At 37.4% G+C, this 12,275-nt stretch overlaps 1 protein-coding gene across 8 annotated transcripts in view; it reads left to right on the top strand.

Annotated features, from left to right (window-relative positions):
• Cast (calpastatin) overlaps positions 1-12,275 on the top strand; it is a 102,567-nt gene that overhangs the window by 45,887 nt on the left and 44,405 nt on the right. For 4 of the 8 annotated variants that reach the window (XM_048424661.3, XM_048424639.3, XM_048424648.3 and 1 more), the window contains 2 exons: positions 8,603-8,662; positions 12,132-12,197. In XM_048424661.3, the coding sequence (XP_048280618.3) occupies positions 8,603-8,662; positions 12,132-12,197 (126 nt within the window). The remainder of the gene's footprint in view (positions 1-8,602; positions 8,663-12,131; positions 12,198-12,275) is intronic. The other 4 variants (XM_048424670.3, XM_048424656.3, XM_048424702.3 and 1 more) reach the window with 1 other exon arrangement.

Genomic DNA, 12,275 nt, shown 5'->3' with positions numbered 1-12,275 from the left:
TAAAGGTACACAAATATATGGTATGATATGACAGCATGACACACAGTAAAGAAATCAGAATGTCTGTGTTTTAATTTTCTGAAGTAAATAACCCACTATTAAGAAGGAAACATGTAAACTTGTATTCACTGGGTGCAGTATTGCTGTTTGCAGAGAGTGTAGCTCTAGGAAGGCACTTGCTAGGGAATACGGCATTTACCTATTGTTTCTTACAATTGTCCTGTAAAAGAAAAAAAAAGAGGCTTGGGGGCTTGATTGTCTAGATCTCCTTTTTCTAAGATGCTCAACAACTAATTAGTGAATGAAGTGTAAATGGTGAAATGTTCACAGAATGTCTTATCTTTACCCCTTTTCTCTTCTATTCTCTATGTGAATTTTCTGGTGATCATGCAGTAAAGTTCACACAGTGCTACATTTGGACTGTATTCTAATAATTTGTGTTTATTGTTGTGCAAAATTCATACAAATACACATTGAGCCACTTCTGTATAGTCAGCTTTGGAAACTGGCAGGGTACAGAGCACCTGGGATAGGTCTGACTGCTGCCTTGTGGGTGCATATTCTTCTTTGTTTCAGAGATCTTGTGGTTACATTCTTCATTTCTTTTATGTTATTTGAAGTGTGTTATTAAATAAGAACTCAGTTTGTGAATCAGAAATCAATTTCCGTCTCTCTTGTACATCTAGTAGTGCTAATTTTAGAAGTTAAAAATCAGCCTTTATTAAATTTAGACAATGGTTAATATTAGTTTTGTATTTTGTTCCAATTGCTTTTTGCTTTAGAGTATATAAATGGATCTTATAATAACCCCCATAGAGCACCTAGTCCTTCAGTCAGGAGATGTTGGCGTTAATTAACATCCTGTAATGGCACAAAGAAGCCACCAAGACTGAAACTTAACTCTGTGGCATATAATTGGTTCTAGGTAAAAATTTAAAAAAAGAACAGGTTTTAAAACTATAGTTTATTATTTGAAAGTTAAAAATGGAATCAAGATGTCAATCAACCGGTGATTTTTTTTGAGCTCCTTTTTGCTGCCATATACTCAGCACATAGGCACTGGAGAGACTGGGATACCTTATTCCTTTATAGGCCTATAGCTTCACTGATAAATTATGACCCTTAAGAACTACTTTATGTCTCTAGAATATATGATTACACCTTCAAGTGAGAAGTACGTAATTTATGGATCATATCTTAAACAATTGTGAAAGGTTTCCTAGGGATTGGGGGGGTGGCATGGTGAAGAGGTCAGAGGTGGGAGGGGAGCAGCATGATGCTGAAGCTTTGGCAATAGGTGATGCTTTACAGCAGCTGCTGTTCACCAGCCATCCAGTCATATATATTAGCTTACCCTTAAAACAGTTTTCAAAATGCTTTAACTAAGGAAAAATTATAACTATTCTCATTTTGCCTCTGAGAAAACTGAGACATAGAGTGGCTAAATAACTTTCCTGAGTTTGTGCATTCATTTAACTGTCAGATGTATCCCATCAAGCAGTCCTGAGGCTGGATTTCCTCCTTTGCACTATGAACTAGACCACAGGACTACTTGCTAAGGTTATGATGAGATGACAGGGACTCCATCCTGGTGGAAAGGAACATAGCGTAGGGAGCCATAGTAAGAGAATTAATGAGTTGACTAAACAGATCAAATAATGAAGATTTTTTTTAAAAGACAGAAAGCACTCCACTATATCCAACATAGAAGATTATTGATATTATTACTGTGAAAATAGGATGTCTTATTCATTTTGGAAACATTAGTTAAGCAGCTATAGATCATAAGAAATTGAGAGATAAATTGAAATATGGATGCCAGTGAGAGAGAACAAAGCCCAGAAATTATTAGAAGAACCTTGGTATAATCTCACTGTTGGTGTTGGTAACTAGACCAAGAGTGTGTGAAATGAAAAAAAAAAAAAACCCGAAATGGTGGGAAGTGGACAGCCAACACTGCTAATACAGGATATTCTAAGTGAAATAAATTACTTACAAGGCCAAAGCCAATGGGTGCTATGCCCATTTTACAGATGTTGAAATTTAGGCCCCAAAGAGTTCAATAATTGGGGTGAATAAGTTACAAAGCAAGGATATTAACCTAAGTCTTTCTCAGTTTCCTCTTTTTAAAGTAGTCTAGTGCCAAATTAGACTTATTGATAAGATAAAGTGAATTGCTCATACAATGGAAGATACTTAAAACTATAAAGAATTCAATATTCTGAGAAATCAACATTTTAAAAGTCATAGTGACTGATAGGATTATGAGTGAGTAGTAAGGAGCATGGAGTAGGTGGAAGAAGATTCCAGAAGGAAGCAGATCAGAACCCAAGACTCTCAGGGTCACAGCAGCCTTGGAAAAGAAGAGCAGAGGCATGGGGGTCTGATGTTTCTGGTAACCTTTAACAAAGGCAGGTCCATGAATATGAAGAACCACAGGCAGGGGCAATGTTAAGGCTTTTATTGCTACTTGGGGAAAAAACAAGGTCTAACTTATGAGAATAAAATCTAGTACATCTGATGCTCCATTCTGTCTTTTCTGAACTGAACCAGCAGGTTGAGATGAAGAGAGATTGAAGTGAGGCCAGCTAGCTCCAGCAGAGACCATGAGAATCACAAAAGACGTGAGCATGCCTGAAAAGAAGCCATATGCCTCTGGCAGACAAACATTAAGTTGTGGTTTCTGTTCTGCAACCAGAGAGTAAGGAACTGAGGGAATAATTTTCCTTTTAACTGGAATTAGCATCAACAGAATGGGTAAAGAATCATAATAGAAGTCTATCACTTCATCAGAAGTCCTACTTCCCCACCTTTTCCCATTTATCAGAACCTTTGGGAGCTCTCAGAACCAAAATCTACTCAACTTTGACAAATGGTCCCCTCTTCTCAGGCAGCCTCATAACAAGCTTGAGTTTGAGTGCCTACTGGGTAACCTTTTACTTCACTGGACTTAACGCCTCGAGACCATGGTTATGTCTAATTGTGTTGTCTCAACTCCTGGGGCAGTGCTTTTTAAATAATGGCTCTTAAACGGGAGGATGGTGAATTACTTTTATTAGGACATTTCTCTGATTCTTGTTAGTCTGACTCTGCCTTGTCTCACATTATGGAATCAGTACTACTCAGGGTACTAAGAAGTTTCCTTAGATATTTGAAAGGGCAAGTATTGTTTCAACTGCACTCTGGTCTGACCTGCAGTGCTAGTTCCCTGGAGCATTTCAGTGTATGGGAATACTTGAAAACTGGCAGCCCCTTGACATTTCTAGGACCAATGAGTTCTAGGCATTACAGTACATGGACACAGATGAACTTCATGTTGGTTCTGGCATACACAATTATGCATGCCTTACTTATGGATCATCTCCCTTGCCATCCTTAATTTGAGTTTCTATTGTGGTGAAGAAGCGTCAAGACCACAGCAACACTTATAAAGGGAAACATTTAATTTAATGGCTTACAGTTCAGAGGCTCGGTCCATTATTATCACAGTGGCATGCAGGCAAATATGATGCTGGAGAAGGACCTGAGAATCCGACAACTTGATTCTTAGGCAGCAGAAGCGATTATGTACTGGGAGTAGATTGGGCATAGAAGTGGCACACTTCCTCCAGCAAGGCTACACCTCCTAATAGTGTCACTCCCTATGGGCCAAAGATTTAAACCCATGACTCTATGGAGGCCATAACTATTCAAACCATCACACTGGCCCTTGTCTTTGTGCTTCCCCCCTTGCCCTCTGTCACTGTGTAATCAGTCATACCTTCAGAATCACCTGACTCAGCTGTCCTGTTAGGGTTCCATAGTCGGGTTTTCATGAGACTCTGACTTGTAGTGATGATTTAACTCTTGTCAACCCTGGATAGGCTCTACCTTTCACAAAGGCATATCTGTTGATCTCACTACAGTATCCCCAGAACTTAACAGAGGTCCACACTGTGTTCCACATAAACTGAAGGAGCCAGTAAACTGTGGTAAACCCTGGACATGAGATTCCATTTCCTCATCTGTTTAAAGTCTGTATGTTAGTTTTTAACAAGGTCATTGCTAAGGTTGATACCCTTTAAAGATCTATGAGTTAACTTTTCATAACTTTTTATTCAAAATTAATATTTACATTTATGTTTGGCAGTTCAAATGGTACAAAATGAAGGCATATTCAGTCCTTTGCATAAGATAATAAATATTAAACATTCTTTACCTTCATTTCTAATATAAGAGGTGAACAAGACACAATAACCCAGAGTTGTTTAGGTCAGTAATGGGGTAGGGTCATTTTTCTTGCCCCCAGTTACCAAGAATCAGCATCCATATTTCAGTTTTAAAAAACTTGACATGTCTTAATGTAGAACTTCCATAGGAAACTCCATTCTGAGGATAGGTGGAGCCAATTGACCTTAGGCTAAAGTCCATCATGACCAGGCTTATTTATAGATGCTATATGGAGAGGTTTTATTATTCTTGGTGGGCCCTTCAATGTCTGCATTATTGGACATGAGGCACACTTTTAGGGATTATTTAATGGAATAGTAGTTGGGCAGGAATAATCTGGAGATATATGAGATTATAAACATTTTAATAAATTTAGATGTTTAAGATAGGCTGGAAAGATTGTTCCATGGATAACAGTACTTGGTATTTGTTGTAGGAAGGCTGCTTGTTCCTTTCCTGGCTTCCCAGACTCCCATAATAATCACACAGAAACTGTATTGTTTAAAACACTGCTTGGCCCATTAGCTCTAAATTCTTATTGGCTAACTCTTACATCTTCATTTAAGCCATCTCCATTAATTTGTGCATCACCATGAGGTCGTGGCGGATCAGCAAAGTTTCAGCGTGTCTGTCTTCATGGACAGCTCCATGGTTTCTCTTTAAAGTGTGCCTTCCTTCTCCCAGCATTCAGTTTAGATTTCCCTGCCTAGCTAAGCTCTGCCCTGCTATAGGTCCAAAACAGTTCTTTATTAAGGTATTCATAGCCTGCAGAAGGGAATCCCACATCAGGTACTCTTGCAGAGTATCCTGGTTCAATTTTAAGCACACCCTTGGTGGCTCACAACATCTATAATTCTAGTTTCCAGGGAACACAATATTCTTTTCTGACTGCACACTGGACACCAGACATACACAAAGTACATATATTTACATGTTGGTAAATATACAGACAAATAAAATAAGTGATAAAACTCTTTTAAAATTTAATTTTTGCATAAAGATCTTTGTTGTAAAAGGAGCAGTGGGCTGCTTCCCTGGCTAGAATAACCCCTGAAAGACCATCTCACCTTTAGGCAACTTCAGCAGTCCTCTTTCTGAGGGTTCTTTGTGTCCAGTTTATGCATTAGTCCAGGCAAGAACAGTTTCTTGCCCAAATGGCTAACCAACTCCATAAGGAGTCTCTTTGATGCCCATCTTCCTCTTGAAGTAGATTGGTGCTGCCAGGAGCAGATGTGTCTCATTGCCATGAAAAGTCCTAAGTTATTTAAACATTTAAAATGCCATATTCTGTAGTCTTTGAAAGATATAAAGAATGCCTATCTAACTGAAATATATCTCTATATATCTAGAAAATCTAACTAATATGACTACAAGCTTGACTATTATTGATGATTCTCTATTAACCTATATTTATTAATTATGTATTACATTTTTAAATGAACTACACAATCACAATACCTTAATCAAGATCAGAAATACATATACATATAATAAGATTTACCTTAAATTTATATCAATAAATCAAGATTTATACCAATGCAAATTATTCATATCTATATCAGATTTTCACGATAAAAAGCATTTTTATTTACAGAATTTGTTTCTGCTACTGGTTTGACTTGGGTGAGAAAAATGATTGCACGATTGTGAACTTACTGAATTTGATTTGTACATTTCTACCATCACACTATGAAGGTAGAATTATCTCCATATGAGCACTTTATTCCCCAACAAATTTTACCCTCAATTAAAAATATTTCTTCACTAATTTAACTATAAGAAAAATCTATCTTTGTATATGTTCTAGTTTTTTATCCCAAAGTGAATGTGAAAGAGGTTATTACAGAGTGTGTGTTTGTGTGTGTGTGTGTGTGTGTGTGTGTGTGTGTGTGTGTGTGTGTGTGCGTGCGTGTATGTGTGTATGTGCATGCTGTTGGGAGGCACACCTGATTGCTGCCTAAGAATACTTAGAAATAAGTAAGTTCATATGGCTTTGTTTGAAAAGTCAGTGTGCAAAAACTGTGGTCTTTTATCTGTAAGTCACTGTAGTTTGACTATAGTATTAGTTGAGGTCTAGGGGTAAGTGATTTTGGTCATGGTCATCAGGTAGTAACAGGGTCATCCTATCATCCCCTTGAATGGGAATATGAGTGGGAGAAGAGCAGTAACAGGTTTTTGCTGCTCTTGTCATAGCTTCCAAATGGCTCAGGGCCAGGCATTGGAGACAGAGTGGAGGCCCACATTATAGAGTTTTCCCAGCTTCCTGACAGTCACAACTATTTACTAACAGTGGCTTGTTTAGGCAGCTTGTTCCAGATGGAATCCTTGAGCTGCAAGTTCTAATGAATTCAAATGTGAAGAGATTTAAGTGAACTTGAATGATAAATGCCTGTTTTAAATATATCACGATATTACAAGCTAAATAATGGAACAGTACTCAATACCATGCATGCATTGACATGCTCAGGTACCACCTACTGGTTAAGTGATTCACTTGCAGGACTCCACCTCCCCCATACATTCCAAAGGAGGGCTATTTATTAAGTCTTATGCTCTAAGGGGGAGCCAATATGAGACAGCACCATTCTTTCTATACCCCTGTCTCCCATATTTTTTTTATTATATAGCATTACAAGGACAAATGTTATTTATGTTATATATTTGTTTCTTCTATTTTTTAATGCAGAGATAGATGATAGATAGATAGAAAGATAGATAAGATAGATGATAAATAGATGAATGGATAGATGAATAGATAGATGAATGGATGGATGATAAGTTACTGGTAGCCTGAAAGAATTTTTGTAAAGAAAGCAGAGTTTATTTTAGCTCATGGTTTCATGGATACAGTCCATCCCCTAACCATGCCATCCTAATGGCTCACTTTCTCCAACTAGGCTCTATTTCTAAAAGTTCTCTCAAAAAAGCACTATTTGGAGACCAAGTTTTTAAATACACATGGAGCTTCTTTCACACTCAAACTATGTCCCTATTATAAATAATATAATATATTATATTTATATAATATAAATATAAATAATGTGCTAGTAATTTTGTTAACATAATGTGGCAGAAATTTTCCACAATTATTGCAAATACTTATAAAACTTTCAAAATAGACACTAAGACCCACTTTACATATATGAAAAGCTAAAGCTTAAAGTCACAATGCTGGTAAATAACAATGCTAGCTAGGATTTAAACAGGGTTTAAAAAGAGCTCTAACACGTGTCAAAGTCCACGTTCTTTTAAAAAATAATAACAGGTATAACAAAGATTACCTAACAGTTATGTATATAAACTTGTAAGGTAATTGTTATCTGTTGAATAAAAGTTGTGCGTGGACTAAAGATCAGAATCTTTAAGTAACTGGTTAATATTATGTAGGACAGTACAGACTCTACATCTGAGCTCATTTGATCTGGTCACAGATGTTGGCCGGCAATACCTATTGGGATTTGTGAACATGGTACTACAAGCTAGGTGAAATCAAGGTGGAAAGTTAGGGAAGTGTAGAGAAGAAAAGCTGAGGATAATTTTAAGTGGGTGTCTTAGGTAGGGTTTTCTTGCTGTGATAAAACACCCATACCTAAAGCAAGTTGGGGAGGTAATGGTTTGTTTATTAAGCTTACACTTCAGCATTGCTGTTCATCACTGAAGGAAGTCAGGACGGGAACTCAAACAGGGCAGGATCTGGAAGCAGGAACTGATGCAGAAGTCACAGAGGGGAGATGTTTACTTGTTTGCTTCCCATGGCTTGCTCAGCCTACCTTCTTATAGAATCCAGGACTAGCAGCCCAAGGATGGCACCACCCACAATGGGCACTCCCCCATTGATCACTATGTAGCATGAGGGCCGGCTTGTTGGGGTACCTGTCCCGCCTGGTACCCCACAGCTGGCAAGTCCTAGAGAATCAATCACACAGAGATTGCTATAAGTTATAAAGCTGATTGGCCCATTAGGTCAGGCTACTTATTAGCTCTTATAACTTATGCTACCCCATTATCCTTATCTACGTTAGCCACACGGTTCAGTACCTTTCTCAGCTGGGCAGGTTACATCCTGCCTCTTCGGTGGCCTGTGCAGGAATGGTGGAGGGAGCTTCCTGCGTCCCAGAATACTCCCAGTCTCTTTGCTCCACCCCTACTTCCTGTCTGACTTTCCCGCCTATACTGCCTGCCTGGCCAATCAGCGTTTATTAAAATATGATTGACAGAATACAGACAATTCTCCCACACCATCACTAGATGAGAAAATGCCTTGCAGCTTGATCTCAAGGATCCTCAGCTGAGGCTCCTCCCTTTGATGACTCAAGCTTATGTCAAGTTGACACACAGAACCACCCAGTATAGCAGGGGTCATGGCAAGTCTGACTTTTTGTTTCCTTTCCAGGTGCCAGCTTCCTCTGCTGCAACCATCAAGCTTCCCAGTATGAGTACCACAGAAGCTAAGGTAAAGAACCACTGAAGGGCAACCTGAGTGAATGCCACTTTAAGTTTATCATGAGCAATATGCTTGTTGACAGATGGGTTTCTTATCTTAGGACGCTCACATTCTGGAAGTCAGCATCTTCTTCCTGAGTTGGAAGCTTGTGTAAATTCTCCTGTAAGAAAATTTATATCTAAGGGTGTCTGTTGTTTCAGAGTATTTCAAAAGTGTCACTGCTGGAATTCCCCCCTTGATTACAGTTTTGAAAAGAGATAATCTCTCTGCATACATTCCTCTGGAACTGAGGAAATAGGGAGTGTAGCCTCCTGGTAACAGTAGTAAAATTTTTTAGTAGACATTTAGAATTGAACAACCTTATACTAAGTAACCACAGAAGCAAAGGGAAAGAGCACTGGTTGTTGGAGATGCTCTGGTCTTGTGCCTGATAGAGAAGAGGATTGTCTCTATGACAAACCCTTAGAGCCCTGTTGGGGATTTATTTTCATATTTATCTCTCAGAATTTCAAAACAATAAAAGAGGTGCTACACAGGTGACCCCAGTCCTGACAGACGACTGAAGCTGCCTTAGCATCTATCTCTACCTTAGTCACGATTACTCAAGCTGTTTTTTAGAACTGTTTTAGGGCAGAAATAAAAAAGAAGAGACATTTGTAAAATATTCTCAACCTGTTTGTGAATTCCATTATTTGACTGTTTTAAACTCCATTATTATCAAATTGCTTTAGCTATGGTTTTCAGCTTGTGCTGTCTGTGTCCCCTGTCACTGTGCTGTCTCAGCAGTTCCCGGTTCTAGGGGAAGTTGCAGCATAAGTTATTACCAGTGATCCTCTTGCCTTACCATGAATTAGAACAGTGAAAATACCTGGGAGTGTCCTTTTGCCTAAGTTTTATAAAGGGTAACTTAAATTTTATATTTCTCTGACTTATCTAATGTTTTACCTTCATAATAATTTCTTAATTATGTTAAAAGATTAACTATACTATCTATTAGTAACCAATTACTTGCCTTTTGTTAAATTATTTTTAAAATCATATATACAAACATACATACATAGATTTGTAGTACTGGGAATTGAACACAAGACCTTGAGACTTCGTGTGTGCAAACAACTAAATGCTCTACCTCTGAGGGATGTCTCTAGCTGCCTCAACCTATTTTAACTTGGAAAGACTAAAGAAGGGATACATACAAAATAAAACGCAAAGTAAAGCCCCATTGGATTTGATATCAAGGGCTAGGATATACAGATATTTGGGCTGTTTCTATGTTTTTGGCTCATATAACTGTTGCCCAAAGATGATTCTGTGTTTTACCTGAGGGCCAGTGTTTATTTCCATGTGCTATGGTTTCCAGAGCAAGTATCAACAATTTTTGGGTATCACAAATCATTTGTCATGAGAATTCCTGGCAGTCAAAACAAACAAACAAAGCCTTTGAAGGAGGAAGAAATATGGGAGATGGAAGAGAAGGCTGGGGACAAAGAATGAGACACGTGTGATAAAGCCTTACCGTTGTCTGTTTTAGACCATTTTTGGCCTCTATTTTTGTTCCTTGGAGTGTTTCAATCACACAGCTCTCAGTCATTGTATCTTCATTGCTTCTTCTGTTTCTTGTGATTACACAGTGACGACTATAGTAGCCTCCTCTTGGAGATGTCAGGACCTTGTGCTTCAAAGGTTCACATTCACAAATTCTTTGAGCTTTTAGTGAAAAGATGCTAATTCAGTGAAATAGCAATTACAGAACCTTATCCTATTTACACTTTTCAAATAGGAAAGACTATGTATAAAGAAGGATCTAGACATGCAATACGTGTTCTGTAATTTTGTCCCTGGAATGTTAGATTGGTTTTCATACTATTGATTGTAGTCATGATGTAATTCCTGAGAACATATGCATCATGGACACTGGATCCAGACTACATCTCTGAGAATGCTATTTCTTTACCAGTTGTGGTACTGGACAGCCCTTCTTTCCTTCAGTTTCCTTATCTGTACAATGTGAAGAAAAATGATATAACACCCATTTCAGACAATTGCATAAGAAAACAACCAGTGAACAGTGCCTGTCGCAAAGCTAGTGTCCACTGTGAGCATTACAGCTGACCAGTAGCCACCATGCAGCCCTGTCACTGCATACACAACTCCAGCTCTATCACACATTTTTCCTGAGAATTTCCTGGAATTTGAGATCATTAATTATTTACTGGAAAGAGGTATAATAATAATATTGTCTCTGAGAGTCATGACACATTACAATTGAGCTGGTAATTGCACTTAGGGAAAGTCCTGGTACCTCTGTGCTGATAGATAGCCCCTGGTGAATTATTTCTCCCATTAGGATTAAGTTTGGTACCATTACTACCAAATATGATTTTTGCAATTATTGATTTAAATTTATATTATATTAAAAAGCTTTTTAGGTCTGAATACAGAATGTTAATTGTAGTTTAAAGTTTTCCCAACTACTATCTTGATTACCAAATTGTGAATTTAAAGTTATTGATAAATCCAAATTATGGTAATGATAACTGGCTTATTTCCTTTGTAAATTATTTAATAAATTGCATTTGTGTAAACTAAAAGAGGATTCACAAACAGAGGAACACAAGCAAAAATTTATCAGCAAAGACACAGTGTAAAAGGATCCCAAATTTCTTTAGAAAAATTTGATACTGAACTTTGATTTTTTTTGTTACTCCAAACAATAGGAATACTGGTTTAACTGGAAGGCATTTCATGAAGATGACTGTACCTTAACCAATACAGCACCAGAGATGATAAATTAAAAGAATATTTGACTTAGTGTCTTCAAATTATAAAATTTAAGTTGAAGTTTTGTAGACAACTTCAAATATCCAAGAGGGAAAACATTAACAGAAGGCATTAAGACTGATTTCTAGTCATCACCTTGGAAAATTTGGAAAAATGTATCAAGTTCTCTGTTGATTTCTGTCTTGCCTCCATCAGTGTTGATTGTATGGAGGTTTTTGCTCTTTGTTTATTTGGAAAGTTCAGCTTTAGCTAGTGAAAAGTCTGTAAAACATTGTACTAGAGAGCACTTTAGAAGCATGCTTAGAACTTTAGAATACAATTTTATATTCAGAAATATAAAACATAATTTACAAAATTGTTTTTAAAACTACAGAGAAATTTTCAAAAAGCTGATAATGACATGGGACTATTTTGTCATAGACAAATATGGGAAATACAGATATAAAAAAGATTATAAGAGCTTGTACACAAAAGTGTAACCTTAAAAATTAATTTGTAAATGAAAATCCTCATGAAAAAATATAAATACAAGCTTAAAGACTTGCTTGTTTGCCTGGTGTTTGTGTGCCTAAATCCAAGTAGAATTAGATATGTATTCAAGTAGGAGATGTATTAGGCTAGAAGAATGGATCTTCTTATAAACATTTTAGCCCTTTATGTAGATTGTCAGATAAAAATGAAATCACTCTTATATTAGGCCATTCCAGTCCGCAAACAGATGGAAGGACCACATCCACCTGACAAGAAAAAGCACAGAAAACAGGTGATGTGGTTCTCTGTGCCTGGCAGTTCTGTGTACTAGTCACTTCAGCCTCTCAGCATACACTGTCCTCTCTCCTCT

Source organism: Myodes glareolus, chromosome 15 (genome assembly GCF_982192425.1).
Source record: "Myodes glareolus chromosome 15, mMyoGla1.1, whole genome shotgun sequence".
Lineage (NCBI taxonomy): Eukaryota > Metazoa > Chordata > Mammalia > Rodentia > Cricetidae > Myodes > Myodes glareolus.
This window is presented reverse-complemented; position numbering and strand designations above follow the sequence as displayed.